The 19374-nt window shown below is 37.2% G+C and overlaps 1 protein-coding gene across 2 annotated transcripts; it reads left to right on the top strand.

The window, feature by feature from the left end:
* Positions 1–4253: 4253 nt before the first annotated feature.
* On the top strand, positions 4254–18808 carry LOC107597266 (rho GTPase-activating protein 25-like). Of its 2 annotated transcripts, none has more exons than XM_016288262.1 (13): positions 4254–4615; positions 4830–4939; positions 5044–5452; positions 10573–10772; positions 11324–11405; positions 11556–11675; positions 12163–12367; positions 13950–14082; positions 14160–14233; positions 14325–14446; positions 15599–15759; positions 16607–17217; positions 17986–18808. In XM_016288262.1, exons 3-13 carry the CDS (start codon positions 5389–5391, stop codon positions 18185–18187), a joined length of 1974 nt encoding a protein of 657 aa, XP_016143748.1. In that variant the 5' UTR covers positions 4254–4615; positions 4830–4939; positions 5044–5388; the 3' UTR covers positions 18188–18808. The 2 variants fall into 2 exon arrangements, with proteins under 2 accessions (XP_016143748.1, XP_016143746.1); XM_016288260.1 differs by having other exon boundaries at positions 11553–11675.
* The last annotated feature ends 566 nt before the right edge of the window (positions 18809–19374 follow it).

Raw genomic sequence — 19374 nt, 5'->3', positions numbered from 1 at the left:
TAGTTTTATTTTAATGTTTTATTGTCACTGAGCAGTTGCAAGCTAGTGGTAATCAAGCTTTATGTGTGTGTGTGTGTGTGTGTGTGAGTGTTGTTTTTGTGCGTGTTTGTGAACTGTTACATGCTAAATGGTAAGGATCAGACTGGGCCATACATTCTCATTGACCGTTTTGGTTTTAAATTTATTGTTTGTACCATTTTCACTGCATGAGACCAAGTCTACCACATCTAATTTTATAATTCTATTTCATCTGTTTTGTTTTTACCATCATCTGCTGTGTAAACTCAGATCTACAGTGTGTTTTGTTTAAGGTATTTTGTTCCCCCCTAATATGTGCTGTCATGAACACCTGTGCCATAAACAATATTTATTTTAAGAAAATGAAACCTTAATGGGTGTCATCTGGCAGCTTTAAAAGAGTAGTGTTAACGGGCTCAGCTTCACAGTCTGTACCTACAGTTCACTGCCATTCAACAATAAAGATCCATAAGCATATACTTTCAGACCTGTGTGTATTGACAAGACTGATGTGCACTCATATGTTGGGCTTTTTTATGTAAAACTTGTTTAGCATGTTTTCTTCGACGCCCACAGATCTTGAAAGATAAATAGGCAGCTTATTACCTGAGTTATGTTCATTTTTGTCTTGCTTTTGTTTATTTACATGATTTTGATGGACAGCTCAAGCCATAATAGCTTAAGTGCAGTGACGTAACAATAATAAACAGCGTCACAGCTGAAAAATTATGACCATAAATCCGCGTGTAATATTTGCCCTCCGTATTTTCACCATCCACCATCAATGAATGCTATTAATTAATTTTTTTAATTCCGTAAGCAAAACAATCTTCATCTGTGTTAAGTGGTGCAGAAGTGTTTCTAAGATATTTAATTCATTATGATTTCGTGTTATTGTACCTTATAGTAGTAGTAGTTCAGTTCAATGTCCTGATTTTATAGAGAGAATTACATACATTATATTAGAATATAAGAATATATACTGTATATGTTTGACGTAGAGCTGATTCTATTCTTATTCTTTACTGTATTTGAATGGTCCTCTAAGCAAGTCTGTGCTCTATATGTATGAAACATTGACGTACTGTACAAACTCCAGACGTGAACAGAGCAATTGCAATGTTTTATAATCAACAGAGAGAGTTACAAACCCGTCATGTTGCTGGCCAACCACTGATGTCAGGAGCAGTGTTGGGGAAAGTTACTTTTTAAAGTAATGCGTTACAATATTGCGGTACTCCATAAAAAAGTAACTAATTACGGTACTTAGTTACTTTTTATGGAAAGTAATGCGTTGCGTTACTTTTGCGTTACTTTTAAAATCTGGACAGGGCTTGCTTGTTTGTTTTTCAAATAAAAAAGTTTTATTTTTGGCAAGTATATAAAAGCCTTTTCACATCAGAAGTGAAATGAATAAGCCTCAGGCTGAAGGGAAAGTCAATTTGCGTCCATACAGTAGAATGCAGAAGAAGACATTTCAACACACTTCAGCAATAAACAAAGACTCACGAATGGTCGTCTAGAGGAATTTGTGCTTATTAGTACGCTTGAACTGGATCATCGAAGGTCAGAAGCAAATAGAATGGGATTAAATACATAAAATATGTTTGTGTTGTTTAACATTTAATTATTGCATATTCTGAGTTGCATTATTTTTATTCATTTTGAGGAATACTGAATCCGTGTTTTTTTTGTGAGAGATTAATTAATGCATATTCATATTTATTTTAGAACTACAGTAACATCTGATTTCTCTCAACATGGGGACAGCAGAGCTGTCAATCAATAAATTGGGGGGGGGAAGTAACTTGCGTTACTTATTTGAAAAAGTAACTCAGACATTCTCTTGTAAATTAAAAAGTAATGCGTTACTTTACTAGTTACTTGAAAAGAGTAATCTGATTACGTAACTCGCGTTACTTGTAATGCATTACCCCCAACACTTGCAGAGACATGCGTTTGAGTGCGGTGACCATAAACATTTATAAAGAGACGCATTTATTAAAGTCTACAATGCATGTTAAAATATCTAGCTCTTGTTTCTGTGATAGTATGTTACAGGTTGAACAAGTTAAAGATACTTGCCAGATCTTCAGACTCTTGCGCGTGCCATTTATAGCCACTAGAGGGCGCCAAACCATCGGGTCCCCCCCCCCCCCCCGCTTGGGCGGGTGCTGTGCTGCTCACTCAGTGCTCTCTCAGATGTGTCCGCGGTTTTCCCACGGAATTGGGCTACTTTAACACTGTTGCCGCGAGTTGTTTTTCATGCCTGTGAGTTAAAGCAACCCAAATAACGTGATATTTAGTCCCTGGAATGCGAATTCTACCAGGATAAGCTCACCAAAAAAGGTGTATTTTTACCCCTGGGAACGCATTTTTTACCGGGGGACCCCCTCGAACGCGATTGGGATAGTTTTGAGTAGCAATTCAGCGGGTTTTTGTCATGAAAACCTGGCAACCCTGCTGCGTGGTTAACAAGTGCTAGTGCAACGAGACTAACATATTGTGAATCATTACGGCTTTTAAATTCTGTTATTCGCAAACACTGCCACGACACGTTGTCCTTAGAAAGTATACTAATGTAAGCAACGGTCTCCTGAAGTGTCAGAGAGGCGCAGCTGTGCTCTCCATGTGTCTGGCGATTTATTCATGACCATTTAAGTAAAAACAGAAACGGAAAACCCACTCAAACGTGTTAAGCACTTTTGGTTTGCCACTGAGAAGAAGAAAAACCTCTCTGTTGAGCACAACAACAGCTCAATATGTTGTTATTTGCCTTCAAGTATTATGGTTTGTATTTCTGTTGTATTTTGTTTGTAGTTTTTGATAAATGTGCTTTCCCTGCAGCTTTGTGTACAGTGCTCATTTGTAAATGGTTAATAAAGAGGAAAGCTCAGTATATATGCAAGTGCATCCTGATCTCTTCCTCCTTGCTGTTTGAACTTCCTTTTCATGTCAGATGCAGATTTTTATGATGACAGAAACAGTTTTGTGCCCATTTTAGATGGAAAAACCCAGCATTGTTTTAGATGTACAAATACAAAGAAACCATGGTGCATCTCTCCAAGAAAATGATGACAAATGTCTGAGAAGAAAGTGGCCCCATTGGTTGAGGTACATCCTGCACAACTGTAGTCTGCATGTTCGCCTGTGTAGAAATTCATCACCTCTTGATATTTTTTCTGTGGCTGTCTTGACTTTGCCACTCACTTCCTCAGCTCATGAAGATTGCAGCTCTGCTGTTTCTCTCCAGCCTGACAAACGTGCTGCATGTAGGAACTTCAAAATAACTGTTGGTTTGCTCACACAAACATTGCAGGCGAGCCGAGGGGCAAGATTGAACGTGTTTGGAAGTGTAAAAAAAAAAAAGAAGAAGAATCATCAGATCAGCAGAGGAAGGAGGAAGTAAAGAGAAGAAGAGGGGCTGGAAAGAATGTACTCTTAGTTGACTGTGTTTTGTGATTGTTTTTGTGTGTGTGTGTGTGTGTGCGTGTGAGCGAGAGAATGTGTGTGAGTGTGAGTGTGTCTGTGTGTGTGTAACCTTTTGGTCCGATTTTGAAGAAATGTCTCTGAGACTACCTCGCAACTGGGACTTCAGCACCTTCAGAGCTGAAACCGCCAAGATAGGTGAGTGCCACTGTGTGTGTGGTCAAAGGTCAAAGTCTTTTCCGTGTTTTAGGAATTGCACTTGGCCAGGTGGGTAGATTTATGTGCGATTCTTTGTATTCATTGACACAACAGGCCTCCTGTCACTAGGAACTAGAGGTTTGGTCTATACTGACGCATGTAAAGTATGGCTTTTATGTTACTGGGCAGTGATGGTGCATATGTGTTTAGTCTAATTTAGAGGAGTATCTGTAAATGACAGACAAAAGTGGTATAGTGATGGTGGAGGATTCACCCTGAGGCTATATAATTCACTTGAGCACTTCTCATCTGCTCCGCGCTTTCCTTGTAACTCTGTTGAATCCCTGACACCCCCCCCCCCCGCGTGTCTGTGGCAGTGTTGCCAAGTCCGCGGTTTTCCCACGGAATTGGGCTACTTTAACACTGTTGCCGCGAGTTGTTTTTCATGCCTGTGAGTTAAAGCAACCCAAATAACGTGATATTTAGTCCCTGGAATGCGAATTCTACCAGGATAAGCTCACCAAAAAAGGTGTATTTTTACCCCTGGGAACGCATTTTTTACCGGGGGACCCCCTCGAACGCGATTGGGATAGTTTTGAGTAGCAATTCAGCGGGTTTTTGTCATGAAAACCTGGCAACCCTGCTGCGTGGTTAACAAGTGCTAGTGCAACGAGACTAACATATTGTGAATCATTACGGTTTTTAAATTCTGTTATTCGCAAACACTGCCACGACACGTTGTCCTTAGAAAGTATACTAATGTAAGCAACGGTCTCCTGAAGTGTCAGAGAGGCGCAGCTGTGCTCTCCATGTGTCTGGCGATTTATTCATGACCATTTAAGTAAAAACAGAAACGGAAAACCCACTCAAACGTGTTAAGCACTTTTGGTTTGCCACTGAGAAGAAGAAAAACCTCTCTGTTGAGCACAACAACAGCTCAATATGTTGTTATTTGCCTTCAAGTATTATGGTTTGTATTTCTGTTGTATTTTGTTTGTAGTTTTTGATAAATGTGCTTTCCCTGCAGCTTTGTGTACAGTGCTCATTTGTAAATGGTTAATAAAGAGGAAAGCTCAGTATATATGCAAGTGCATCCTGATCTCTTCCTCCTTGCTGTTTGAACTTCCTTTTCATGTCAGATGCAGATTTTTATGATGACAGAAACAGTTTTGTGCCCATTTTAGATGGAAAAACCCAGCATTGTTTTAGATGTACAAATACAAAGAAACCATGGTGCATCTCTCCAAGAAAATGATGACAAATGTCTGAGAAGAAAGTGGCCCCATTGGTTGAGGTACATCCTGCACAACTGTAGTCTGCATGTTCGCCTGTGTAGAAATTCATCACCTCTTGATATTTTTTCTGTGGCTGTCTTGACTTTGCCACTCACTTCCTCAGCTCATGAAGATTGCAGCTCTGCTGTTTCTCTCCAGCCTGACAAACGTGCTGCATGTAGGAACTTCAAAATAACTGTTGGTTTGCTCACACAAACACTGCAGGCGAGCCGAGGGGCATGATTGAACGTGTTTGGAAGTGTAAAAAAAAAAAAGAAGAAGAATCATCAGATCAGCAGAGGAAGGAGGAAGTAAAGAGAAGAAGAGGGGCTGGAAAGAATGTACTCTTAGTTGACTGTGTTTTGTGATTGTTTTTGTGTGTGTGTGTGTGTGTGCGTGTGAGCGAGAGAATGTGTGTGAGTGTGAGTGTGTCTGTGTGTGTGTAACCTTTTGGTCCGATTTTGAAGAAATGTCTCTGAGACTACCTCGCAACTGGGACTTCAGCACCTTCAGAGCTGAAACCGCCAAGATAGGTGAGTGCCACTGTGTGTGTGGTCAAAGGTCAAAGTCTTTTCCGTGTTTTAGGAATTGCACTTGGCCAGGTGGGTAGATTTATGTGCGATTCTTTGTATTCATTGACACAACAGGCCTCCTGTCACTAGGAACTAGAGGTTTGGTCTATACTGACGCATGTAAAGTATGGCTTTTATGTTACTGGGCAGTGATGGTGCATATGTGTTTAGTCTAATTTAGAGGAGTATCTGTAAATGACAGACAAAAGTGGTATAGTGATGGTGGAGGATTCACCCTGAGGCTATATAATTCACTTGAGCACTTCTCATCTGCTCCGCGCTTTCCTTGTAACTCTGTTGAATCCCTGACACACCTTTTGATGTGTTGTATAGTCATTGTGACCAGATTATTTGTAGTACTTCCTTTCTAATTTGACTAAATGTCCTCCTTGATCTCTAGGCTGTTTTAAAAACTCTTGTTACGAGTTAAAGTATGACTTCCAGCAGATGTATGGAGCAATCAGGTATAAAGAGAGGCAGGTTTATGGTTGTATGCGGTGACTCGTGGCGTTTCTGGTCTCGGTTTGCACCGTCTGTTGGAGATGCAAAGCATTAGTGATTTCCTCTGTGTGTGTAATCTTCATATGCTGCAGGCAGGAAGACGCTGCGACACTCTGAGAAGCACATTCATGCTCTGCTCAAAATGTCAGCATATTGTAAATGCTAGATAGTTATCTACTATGCGGCCTAGTACATGGTCTTTAGTTAAGGCTCTCTCAGCAGTATCCTAGGTTAAGAGAGCAAGTGTTTCTCGCAGTATGATAGTTTTCTGATGGCTTTAGATTGCTCTAATTATATAAAGTGTATTGTTAGTCGATCTTTAGATGACTATTTATTCAAAGCATCGTACAGCCTCATTTTTTAAACGCAGCCAAGACAATGTTCATAACTAAGGATTTTTACACCTTGGTTACTTTTGCCATCATTTAATGCTTCCTTAATTTATTTTTTTATTTTTTTTTAAATATTAATGACTTTTTTTTATATTTAGCAGACACTTTTTATTCAAAGCATCTTGTAGTACAGCCTAATTTTTTTAAGTTGAAAAAAACATTGTTCATAGCTATAGGTGCAGAATATATTGGTATTATAGTTTTTTTTTTTATTTGTTGATCTATAGTCAGTGCTGCTTCTTTAATTGTACATATTTATTTCCCCTATATTTACATTTTAAGTTACTTTTTCATGTAATACTCACTTAATCATATAATACTCACTTTGAATTAAATTTTTTTTAAATAATTTAATAATACGAACAAATTCATTATTAATGATTTCAAAAATCAATATTTAGGCTATATTTTATAATGCATGTTCTAATGTGATTCACTCGTAGCATTTAAAATGATTGATTCAAGTATGTTTTATTTGTAAGTTTTTATTGTTTATTTAAGCTATTTAGATTTTTTACAACTATTTAGAAATTTGATATCAGCCATTTATCAGTTACCAGCCATAACATTAAAAATTATTAACTTTTCCTATCAGCCAGAATTTTAATATTATGCATATCTATTTGCAACCCATTTGATCTGTTCTGAGTGAAACAGGGTATTCAAAGGAAAAAAAAAAAAAAAAGAATTCACAGCCAAGACAATGTTCATAACTAAGGATTTTTACACCTTGGTTACTTTTGCCATCATTTAATGCTTCCTTAATTTATTTTTTTATTTTTTTTTAAATATTAATGACTTTTTTTTATATTTAGCAGACACTTTTTATTCAAAGCATCTTGTAGTACAGCCTAATTTTTTTAAGTTGAAAAAAACATTGTTCATAGCTATAGGTGCAGAATATATTGGTATTATAGTTTTTTTTTTTATTTGTTGATCTATAGTCAGTGCTGCTTCTTTAATTGTACATATTTATTTCCCCTATATTTACATTTTAAGTTACTTTTTCATGTAATACTCACTTAATCATATAATACTCACTTTGAATTAAATTTTTTTTAAATAATTTAATAATACGAACAAATTCATTATTAATGATTTCAAAAATCAATATTTAGGCTATATTTTATAATGCATGTTCTAATGTGATTCACTCGTAGCATTTAAAATGATTGATTCAAGTATGTTTTATTTGTAAGTTTTTATTGTTTATTTAAGCTATTTAGATTTTTTACAACTATTTAGAAATTTGATATCAGCCATTTATCAGTTACCAACCATAACATTAAAAATTATTAACTTTTCCTATCAGCCAGAATTTTAATATTATGCATATCTATTTGCAACCCATTTGATCTGTTCTGAGTGAAACAGGGTATTCAAAGGAAAAAAAAAAAAAAAGAATTCATTCAGAATTTGACTTTTTTCCACCAGGAATTGACAGGATTGTGGGGGGGGAAATAGATCGGGATATAAATACATAAATAGAGGCAGATAGTGATGATGAAAATAAAAGCTGTTTCAGTGGTGAAATAAATGATTCTAATTAAAGATTACTCAGACATTTTCTTCCTTCGGATAGCGTGCACGGATGAATCATAATTAATAAACATGTGTTAATTTAATGGTGCCTTTAGCTGTTACGGTCACACGGCATTAAACAAAAATTATGCACATTTTAGCATCTGCAGAGCTGTTCTGCTGAATGTGAATGATCATGAGTCCCTTTTACCAATGTCTCAAACTTCAGCCTGACGCAGAACAGCTCGGCCTGACGCAAACAGCTTCTTGCATCTCTGCTATGATCTCCTTGGTAATTCATGGGGAGTTTGAACCGACTCTCTTCCCTTCCCCTGATCCCAGCGTGTGTCATAGAAATGGGTGAGGCCTCAAGCCAGGCAATGTGTGTGGGCCTGTGTTCCAGGAGAGAGAACAGTGGTCCGTGCTCTCCATCAGGGAAGATCTTCTCAAAATAGACCAAAGAGGCTGACATTAGGTGGGGATCTTTCAAAAACGCTACTTCCTGTGGCTGATGAGCTTGTAGCTTCCTGTTTATCTTCGTTCTCTCTCTTCTGCCCTTTCCTCTGATCTCAATGCGTTATAGCGAATTTGACTACAAAAGCTCCAACTGCTCAAATCACTGTGACACCATCTCTTTTCAATTAGATAATGGCTGATTGGTTGCTGTCTAGAGATTTATTTATTGTAATGCTTTATCAATGAGATGCCATGAAGTCAAGTGTTTTGTGGCTTCACTAAGTAGCTTTTCACCATTATGAACGCCAACTGGAGTGCTTTGCAATAATTTTCTTATTTTCTGCCACTCTGAACATCTCAGTTTTTCTTATCTCTCAATCACAGGGGTCCCTACCCCACCCTCCCTTTGCTATGGGCTGTCCTGCCAGAAAGCTAAATCACAAATGGGATCTCTTTAGTATCTTGGTTCTCGCTCCCAGACACCAATGGGCTCAAATGGAGCACACATTTTTGAGAGAAATTGAGACTTTTTGAGAGAAAGTGAGGAAAATTTTATTTTTTAAATGCTATTCTCAAATTTAACAACACATTTGCAATCAAAGTCATATATTTCAATATTAACTCAATATTAATATCAACATTATATTCTAATATCCTCCTACTGACAAAATTATGTTTTGCTGAGCTTAGCTGGCGTAAGATGGTTTTAACTGGTTTACCTTGGCAGTAATCTGGTCTCAAACCCGACCAGTGCCCAAAACCAGCCAACAGGCCAGTTTGACCAGGCTAGGAGACCTGGTAAAACCAGCGAACCACCTTAGGTTGGTCTAAGCTAAATATCCACATAAATATTAAAGATCTGTACACTTGACATGTCAACCCATGTAATTTGTATTTTTCCTTAAAGGGGTCATCGAATGCCCATTTTCCACAAGTTGATATGATTCTTTAGGGTCTTAATGAAAAGTCTATAACATACTTTGGTTAAAATTTCTCAATGGTAGTGTAAAAAACACCCTTTTTACCCTGTCAAAATCAGCTCTGTTTTCAGCACGTCGTTCTAGTCCATGTTGCTTTAAATGCTAATGAGCTCTGCTGACCCCGCCCCTCTCTTCCGTGGGGTGACAAGCAGACTGTAAACTTCCTAACTAGCACATATTAGGAAAGGCGATTTTCAAAGATTAATAAAAAAAAAACTTATACTCACTTGTTCTGTAGATGAAGCTGGATCATGAATGATTCGCACGAACTTAAATGGGAGTAAATGACGACTGCTATGTTCATTATTACATCCAGCAACAAAATGCCTCAATCGCTTAATCGGAGACGTTCTTGTCTTCCCCTTTCACCGGAGTCGACACAATAGCGGACAGCTCACAGCTCACTCAGGGCGGGTCTAAGGTAAGATGGCCTTGTCAATCAACTATCATGGGAGGGGCCTGTGCAGAACTACGTCATTCTGACAGGAATCTCAGAATAGCCTGATTTGAGAAAGGGGATTTTAAAATAGGGATTTAAAAAAAAAAAAAACACTGGGTGGATTTTTATCATTATAGGAAGGATGTGTACACACACTTCCATCACACATTTATGTTCAAACAACAAAAGTGAATTTTGAAACTAGTATTAGTCAACGATAAACCACCTGAATGACAAATTGAATTGAAAAATTTTATAAATAGTATTTAGTTTGTCCCTTTTTTTGCTTTGACAGCATGTGACTTGAGCTTTGTATAAAACCTAATGATCATGTTACATAACTGAGAACTTCATTAGATCTCTCAAGGTATAAAAGGGCAATCTCTGAACAATAAAATGTTCCTCTTTGAGTTTCAGTTCTCAAACGTATGTGGAAAAGAGTCAAGATCCAGTAATACCCTTTTGACCTAGCGAACAATCCATTGCACAGTAACATCGAAAGCCGTTTTTGCTTAAGTGCGTGGTATTGTTTCTGGCAGAACTGGCCTAAAGTCACAGCAGGACTTTTTCTTCAGCATCAGGACAATCACAGCAAGTCTGCAAATATTTGTCAAGCAGGAAGCTGCCGGGTTCAGACAGTTAGCCACTGTCCTCACCACACATGTGCATGATGGTCTCGTGATATAAAAATAGAATTAGATCAGTGACAGGTGATTTAATTTTCAGCAAGTCTCGGACTCATCTGCGTGGTTGTCTTATTCTCTGCATGCTTTTTATCGGTTGCCACCTCAGCTCGCTCCAAGAGTGTTATGCCAGGGGAAGGGAGCCCTGGATCCACTCACACTGGTTTTAAGAGATCCATGGAGAAACCTCTGAAAACAGGCTGGCTGAAGAAGCAGAGATCCATCGTAAAGAACTGGCAGCTGCGCTTCTTTGTGCTGAGAGGAAATGTCTTAACATACCATAAAGATGACCGAGAGAGCGCTGTCCAGGTAGGAGACAAGCAAGCACGAGTAATACAAACATCACGATTTTTATTATTTTTAATGCATCAAATTTTTTTTTTTTTAATTTCTTCTTTCCTGTTTTTTTTTATTTTACGCAATGCCAGTCCAATCAGTCAAATAACTCAAATTAAACTTGTAATAATTTTATCTTTTTTTCTTCTTTTTTCTTTTTGATTTAGAATTTGGTCTTTAGTATTTGGTCATGTGATAATCATGTTATTCAGAATCTTAAATATTTCCTCTTCATTTTACATCATAATATTTATTCTTTTTTTTTTTTTTCAAAATCCAGGTTTAATCTATATCTTGAATTCTAGATTTTTTAGTGTTGTCTCAGATTTTTCTGTCTGAATGTCATGTAAATGTTTCCAAACTGATAACGTAATGCAAGTGAAATTTGCTTTTATATTTATGCATTTTGTCTGATATTTATTATTATTATTTTATTTATTTATTTTATTTACTAATTTTACAATTTACTAAATTATTTACCACTCAGACTGTAACTATACCCTCTTGTCTCATTCTGATCTCAGGGAACCATACCTTTGTTCTCATGCCATGTTAATGAGCTGCCGTCAAATGCAGATGATAAATTCCTTTTTGAGATTATCCCAGGTGAGTTTTTTAATTAACACTTCTCTTGCACTAAGTGTAACACAGGCCTGCTATCTATGCAAGTTGTTTACAGTGTATAAGACCTCATTGGCTACTACTGTATATGTTGGTGGGCAAAATCATACAGTAGTTGTGTCCCTGATGCAGCAGGTAGCAGTACAGATCGGGAGCGGGAGCGAGAAGCCTATGTTCTCATGGCGACCAGTCAGAGCGAGATGGAAGAGTGGGTGCGCTCCATTCGCAAAGCCGTCGGATCACGGTCTAATGGAGGTGTCTATCATTCATCATAATATACATTTATATTATAAAGTTTGTTATAGATTGAGGAGGTTCTTAGGATCATTCTCTCTCATACTGTAAGAAAACAATTGTAGAAAAACGGAAAAGGTACTAGTAATTTTATGCCAGGACACTGTCTTTTAAGTTTAGGGACATTTCCTTTAACCCTAAAACACAACACAATGTAATGCATAATTTAAAATGACTAAAACAGGTTTCTAAAACACCTGTGGAAAATCAATGCATAAAATTCCTTTTTTGTTGTTTTCAGACTTTCTTAGAGTTTATGGTGGTGTAGACTAGTGGTTAAAATTGGTAACTCGGATGAAACCCTATTACCTTGATGGCATTTAGGTTGTTTCAGAGAGACTGTCATCATTTATGATCAATTTAAATAGCCTCTTGTTTACTATAACTTTGCTGTGTTGTACGACTGCCACTGCTATTCAATAAAATTGTTATGTTTCTCTCCTTAAAGTATTTGGAAAGAGCCTTTCAGACATCATGGTGTATGAGAAGAAATTTGGGCCACGTCTGGTGCCCATCCTGGTGGAGAAGTGTGCTGAATTCATCAGAGAGCACGGTCTGAATGAGGAGGGCATCTTTCGGCTGCCAGGACAGGACAACCAGGTCAAACAGTTCAGAGAGGCCTTTGATGCCGGAGAGAGACCCTCATTCCCCAGGTGAAGTTTCACATGTCTAAATCTGAGTAAAATGACTCATGAATTCTGTAGAGAGCTGGTCTGAATAAAGCATATTGTTTATTGTTTAGTCCGGTAATTGCATGCAATGGTACTGAATACATACTACTTCAAGGAATACCATGATATTACAATACAGTACAAAATATAGTAAAAACAAATATTGTGAAATGTTATTACAATTTAAAACAACTGTTTTGTATTTTAAAATAATAACTTCATCCTATGATGGTTGAAGATCAGATTGATGATTATTATCAGTGTTGAAAACAGTTGAGCTGCTTAATATTTTTGTAGATGAATAGAAGGTTCAGAAGAGCAGCATTTATTAGAAATAAATGAATAATTGTACAAATATCTTTACCCTTACTTTTGAACAATTTAATGCATCCCTGCTGAATAAACATATTCATTCCTTATAAAAAATATATATATATATACTGACCTCAGACTTTTGAATTAGAGTGAAAAAAGGTAATACAATGGCTTATTGTATTTATTTAATTTGTTTGCAATAACTTCAGGTTACTCCTTACTACTGTGTTTGGTGAAGAGAAGCATTATGTGAACCGAAACAATGAAAGAAATAACTGTAATCCACTAAAAGATTTAATTTTATGATTTTTTTAACCTGATTTTGTGACTATTGGTTTCCAGACTTCAATGTTCTTTAAAGTTTGCATGCGAATGGGGGATGGTTGAAGATCAGATTGATGATTATTATCAGTGTTGAAAACAGTTGAGCTGCTTAATATTTTTGTAGATGAATAGAAGGTTCAGAAGAGCAGCATTTATTAGAAATAAATGAATAATTGTACAAATATCTTTACCCTTACTTTTGAACAATTTAATGCATCCCTGCTGAATAAACATATTCATTCCTTATAAAAAATATATATATATATACTGACCTCAGACTTTTGAATTAGAGTGAAAAAAGGTAATACAATGGCTTATTGTATTTATTTAATTTGTTTGCAATAACTTCAGGTTACTCCTTACTACTGTGTTTGGTGAAGAGAAGCATTATGTGAACCGAAACAATGAAAGAAATAACTGTAATCCACTAAAAGATTTAATTTTATGATTTTTTTTTACCTGATTTTGTGACTATTGGTTTCCAGACTTCAATGTTCTTTAAAGTTTGCATGCGAATGGGGCTTTTATGTGGATGACCACACACTGCATGACCATTTATGGTGACGCTAAAGTCTTCACTGCTATTTTGGGGAAGTAGAATAGGTAAAGAGTTTGACCCAGAATGTATGAACTAGATGTGTGTGTGTGTGAGAGAGAGGACGTGCAAAAGCATGAGAGATAGAGAAAGAGAGATACAAAAGCACACTATTTCAGAGGAACCTGGCACACACTGATGATCTGCGGCTGAGCCACATCCTGTCCTGACTAACAGAGATCTTGCCATTGAACACGCTCACATATCCATTTGACAAGCAACTGTTTTTGCATTTCATCTTCATCCTTTCTGACTGCAAAGACTATTGTATTGACTGTAATTATTGCAAGTCAAATTTATACTTCATTTGTTCATACCTTCTGCCTACAGTGACACTGATGTCCACACGGTGGGGTCATTACTTAAGCTGTACCTCAGAGAGCTTCCTGAACCTGTTGTGCCCTGGACTCAATATCAAGACTTCCTTGACAGCACTCTGATGCTGGATGCCACCACTGCAGCTGTGAGAAACACATTCACAAAGACAGTATGTCAGATGAGCACTGATCCTTTAACTAACTGTAATCTGATCAATCCCAGGGCAAAGAAAGGCTGGAGGAACAAATCAGGCTTCTGCCAAAAGTGAACTACAACCTCCTGAGTTACATCTGCAGGTACGAGTCCCTATAAGAGTGAAAACGGATCAGACACTGATAGGAGCAAAAACAGGCCATGGCATTTGTATATGCATATTTGTCATTTCAGATTCCTTTTTGAGGTCCAACAAAACTCAAAGGTGAATAAAATGAGCATTGAGAATCTGGCCACGGTCATGGGAGTGAACCTGTTCAAGCCGCAAGTGGAGGACGCCATCAGTATGATGAAGGGTCGGTAATCATCCTAAGATGGATAAAACATTGTGTTCTATGCAATTTATATTGTTTTTAAAATACCCCATGAACTCAAAATATTGATGTGCCTCCAGTAGACACGATTAAGATTTTAAGCCTTTGAAATGCAATCGGCAGCGAACGAGAACTCATTTTGCTATATGTGCGCGCTGTCTGAGAGACTGTTTCTGAGCGCTGTCTATGAGAGTAGCTCAGTACAGTAGCTCTTAAGTGTAAGCAAACAGCTGAGAAAGAAAACACATGTTGAATCCGGGCAGCTCTTAAAGTGACAGCAGTCTAATATTCCTGTTGTCTGTCATTCATGTTAATCAAACAACAAAAGAGAGAAAATCTCTCACTGCTCTTGACTAAATCAATTGCTTCTAATTAGTTTCTTATTCTTATTTAATCACTGACAGTTTACTTGTCTTCAGTGAGCTTGAGTTTCTTTATTTAGGCTAGTATTAGTTTTTTTGTGATATTGACACTGGTAACAAGAATTATGACATTTCTATGGTATCAAACATTTTGATATCATAAAGACCTTATTTAAAGCAAAAATAACTATATTGTGATATATATATATATTGTTGCAGAGAAATAAAATGACTCATATCGTGATATAAGATTTTGGACATATCGCCCACTCCTAGTCCATGTCTGTTCAAATATACGAAAAACATTTTTTAGCAGAAAATATAAAAATTTACAACCTTTCTTTTCTGGAAAATTGAACTTAAAATATTAATGACATCATTTCTTGCTCCAATTTTTAGTATTTTCGTTAATAGAATGCCCTGAATGAGAATGCAATAGCAAGAAGCATATCATGGCATGCTAGCATACTGCTTTTTCTGCACTACATTTCTTACTATATGTGCTATTCCCTTTCAGTAGTTGAAAAGTTGGGTAATATGTCTAAACTAAAGGCTATTGGCTATATTAAAAAAAAACAAAAAAACGTTGACATATCATACTCACAACTTCCTGTTTTAACAGCACACAGAATCAGTCAATCAGAAAAACAAATTATTGGTTGTTTATGGGATATTTAACCTGAACTGCACTGAGTAAGAATGAGATTTCAAGTATGGTGTTTATGGTTAACACCTTGTAGTGATGATCTTTGTTCTCACCTCATTCACACAGGAACGCCCATGATACAGAAGGTAATGACGGTGATGATCAGACACCATGAGCTGCTTTTCCCACCCTCTAAAGACATGCTGCCATCTCCTCTTCCGAGCAAGAAAAGCAAAAGCAAGAAGAACAGTAACCCTCGCAGTTTTGTGGGCTGGGAGTCTGCAGAGGTACTGATCACGTAAAATAACAGCTGTTTTCAGAAGCACATTCATGGAGAAGTGTTTTAAAATGGTGATTTATAGGCCTGGATAGTTCTTAAATAATAAAATCCAACATTTTTAATATAAATGTTTTAATGTTTTTGAAAGAAGTCTCTCTTCGCCAAGGCTGCATTTATTTGTTCAAAAATACAGTAAAACTGTGATAATGTAAAATAGTATAATATTAACTGTTTTCTATTTTAATATAATTAATTGTTAAATCATTTAACATTTAAAATTAATTGATTTCTTTGATGGCGAAACTGATTTTTCAGCAGCCAGTCAGTGTCACATGATCCTTCGGAAATCACTTTAATATGCTGATTTAGTGTTTAAGAAGTCTTATTTTTGTAGAAATTGTCAAATATTTTTCCCCAGGAATTTATTTGAAATAGAAATGCTTTGAAACATAAATGTCTTTACTGTCACGTTTGATGAATTTGATGTGTCTTTGCTGAATAAAAGTATTGATGTCTTACAAAATGCCCCAAATTCTAAGTGGTAGTGTATAAAAAAAATTCTATATAAATTTGGCCTTATTCTTGGCAATATCAGTGAATTTCAAAATTCTGAAATATTTGATCAGTTTTGAAATATTCAGCTTCAGAGACATTTAGATGGCATATTATTTATAATGTAATTTATCAAAAAAAAATCTAAATAGCTGGAAAGGTTTTTGTTTGTAGGCTTCAAATTAAGAATAGTCATATTTGATGAACACACCTGCTGTTTGTCAAGGTTTTTTTTGAAGCTGTCACTGTGTTCCTTTCACACCTGTATCTCTTAACCGATCGTATCACTCTTCTCTCTTAAGTGTGAGGTGTCCTCCCTGTCTGAATCTCCCGAGGAAGAGGAAATGGACACACCTGAGGAAGAGAGGAAGGACCTGTGGTCACCTAAGACGGGATCAGAAGACACACCTCTTTCTCCTTCCTCTCCATTTTCATCCGCAACCGACACCTGGACCGACAGCCCCAGAAAAAGGACGCAAACTCTACCCAGCTTAGGCTGTCCGACAGCGGGAAGAGGCCGTGAGCCTTCTTGGGAACGCTGGAGCAGGTTCCAGGAGAGCTTCAACGAGAACGAAGAGAAAACATTCTCAGAGGACATCTTTAAGTTACTTGACCTGCAGAAAGTGACACTGTTCTCTGGAGGGCAGAAAAGTGAAAAGGAAAAAGTTGAAGGACAGAAGGACACAGAGGACACAGGCTTGCATATGACAGGTAGCGATGTCGTGGACAAACAGATAGATGCTGTAAAACCACAGGCACAGAGCATAACACCCGTTCCCAAACCTCGGCCGAGCAACGATGTGACTGCGCCAGCTGTGAGCAGAGAGAAAACCTTGGAACCTACAGCAGCTGCTCTACAGAAAAGCAATCCAGCACAACCAGAAAACACAGACTCAACAAACATCATCAACAGGTACGGCCAAATACAAGTGTGTACCTGTGTTCATCATTTGCCATAGTGGAGTTTGTGAAGGGTCAGGGATTTGAACAAACATCCTTCAGACATAGACTTTGCATGGCAGACAATAAAATGGGCTCATACTTACACTGAAGGAGGGATCCGGGCCATATTTAGGGACCAGAATGAATCTGGGGGGTGAGCTCTTTATATGTGGCCTATTAAGTAACCAACAATTAGCAACCACATAGAACACTCTAGAAACCATCTAGCAACAACTCAGAACACTCATGGATCTTTGATTTCCAATAAATAAAATGTATTGATTAAAATGTATTAAGCTCACCAAGGCTGCATATTTGGATGAAAAATACAGTACAGTAAAAACAGTAGCCTAATTTTGTGAAATATCGTTACAGTTTAAAATAACTCTTTTCTATTTTAGTATATTTTAAGATGTAATTAATTCCTGTGATGCAAAGCTGAATTTTCAGCAGCCATTACTCCAGTCTTTACTGTCATATGACCCTTCAGAAATCATTCTAATATGCTGATGTGGTGCTCAAGTGACATTATTATGATTGTCATTGTTGAAAACAGTTGTGCTGCATAATGTTTTGTGGAAATATTTTTTCAGGATCCTTTGATGAAAATAAAGTTGAAAATAGCAGAGAAATCTTTAGTAACTTTATAAATGCCTATAAATGCCTTTAGCTTTTGCTTAATCTTACTATGTTATATATATATCTAAGTGTGTGTGTGTGTGTGTGTTTGTACTTTCAGTCTCCAGCAGAAGAACAAAGAGCTGAGCGCTACAGTGGCAAAGTTGCAGGCAGCACTAGAGGCAGAGCGACGCGGCAAAGCTGCATTAGAGATCTTACTACGCAATGCAGAGCGCAGCAGAGATGAAGCACTTGTGCGCAGTGAGCAGCTGAACCGAGAGATTCAGGAGTTCCTCAACAGACCAACTGCTGGACCGTCATAGTGACACCATCAAACGAACGAAGTTCAAAACTAAGTCCTGTCTAGCTCCTCAGAGGAGTACACAACAAGCTGGACAACTCCATCGGGTTTTACACCATGAACTGCTCTGAATAATGTCTTCAGAGTAAGACTAGTGGTAATGTTCATCTCTCAGGTTTTGTCCGCTACAGTATATGACACCTTATGTACAGAAATTACAGATTTGATCTACTTACAAGACAAGATGTGAATTTTGAAGTTAAACAGTTTAGAGATTTATAAAGAGTATTTAATTACCTTTTTGTTGAAATTTTATAGTATTTTCTTATGGATCTAAAAAAAATAACTCCCCAACAAAAACTAAAATGCTGGTCGGATTTGGTTTTAAAAAGCCTTTTTTTTTCAAGAAGGAGAAGTCTTGCTCACCTTTAATTCTTAATGATAAATTACAACAAAATCTATTGTGGCAGAGGTTTAAAATTGTTATTTTTTATGTGATCACTAGACTGTGTTACACTCCAGTAGAGTCTGTGAACAATTTGGTGAAAACACAAAATGTGGATTACTGTCAGTAAATAAACGTTTTTTATCTGGCTTTTCTTTCCTGCACCTTCACTTCTGTTGTCTGGTTGCAGTCAGAATGAGATAGTGTGTCAGAAGAGATAAAATGTGACAGAGTGTGAGAGAGAAATGGGAAGAATGCTTTCAGATCAGAATTCACACAAGAGACCAGGGGAAGGTGTAAAAACACTGGGAATTACGTAAGAAAAAAGAAGCCCCGATAGCATTGTGTCTGTCAGCTGTCATAATGCTGATTAAATGATAGGGAAGGAATTTCCTATTTCCGATCAGGCTGGATTATACGGACAATATGCTGCTCAATATCAACACAAAGCTGATAATGTGAATATATGGTCAGGTGAGTCATTCATTTGGTGGATTCCAGTTTGTTCCGTGATGCTCTTCAGTGGACGTTTCCAGATGTTTCTCTTGTACACTTAAATGGAGCTCATGGCAGCACCACAGTTTCAAAGATAAACTACACTGTCATCAAGTGTTTCTCCTACGTAGGAACGATTATCTTGAGGAAGAGAGTGAGCAAAGCATGTGACACCACTGGTTACTGGGTCAACATGTCACACGCATGCCCATTTATAAACTTAAATAATAATTACCTGTGGAGTACTAAATACATTTTGAAGAATGCTG

The sequence above is a fragment of the Sinocyclocheilus grahami genome, unplaced genomic scaffold (assembly GCF_001515645.1).
Source record: "Sinocyclocheilus grahami isolate Dianchi unplaced genomic scaffold, SAMN03320097.WGS_v1.1 scaffold230.1, whole genome shotgun sequence".
NCBI lineage: Eukaryota > Metazoa > Chordata > Actinopteri > Cypriniformes > Cyprinidae > Sinocyclocheilus > Sinocyclocheilus grahami.
This window is presented reverse-complemented; position numbering and strand designations above follow the sequence as displayed.

Bases quoted from the DNA above. Each gene is read 5' to 3' on its own strand.
- LOC107597266 (XM_016288260.1), top strand. From the start codon at position 5,389: ATGTCTCTGAGACTACCTCGCAACTGGGACTTCAGCACCTTCAGAGCT. The intron at 15,760-16,606 runs GTACTGATCACG...TTCTCTCTTAAG, and splicing joins TGGGCTGGGAGTCTGCAGAG to TGTGAGGTGTCCTCCCTGTC. The intron at 17,218-17,985 runs GTACGGCCAAAT...TTGTACTTTCAG, and splicing joins TCAACAAACATCATCAACAG to TCTCCAGCAGAAGAACAAAG.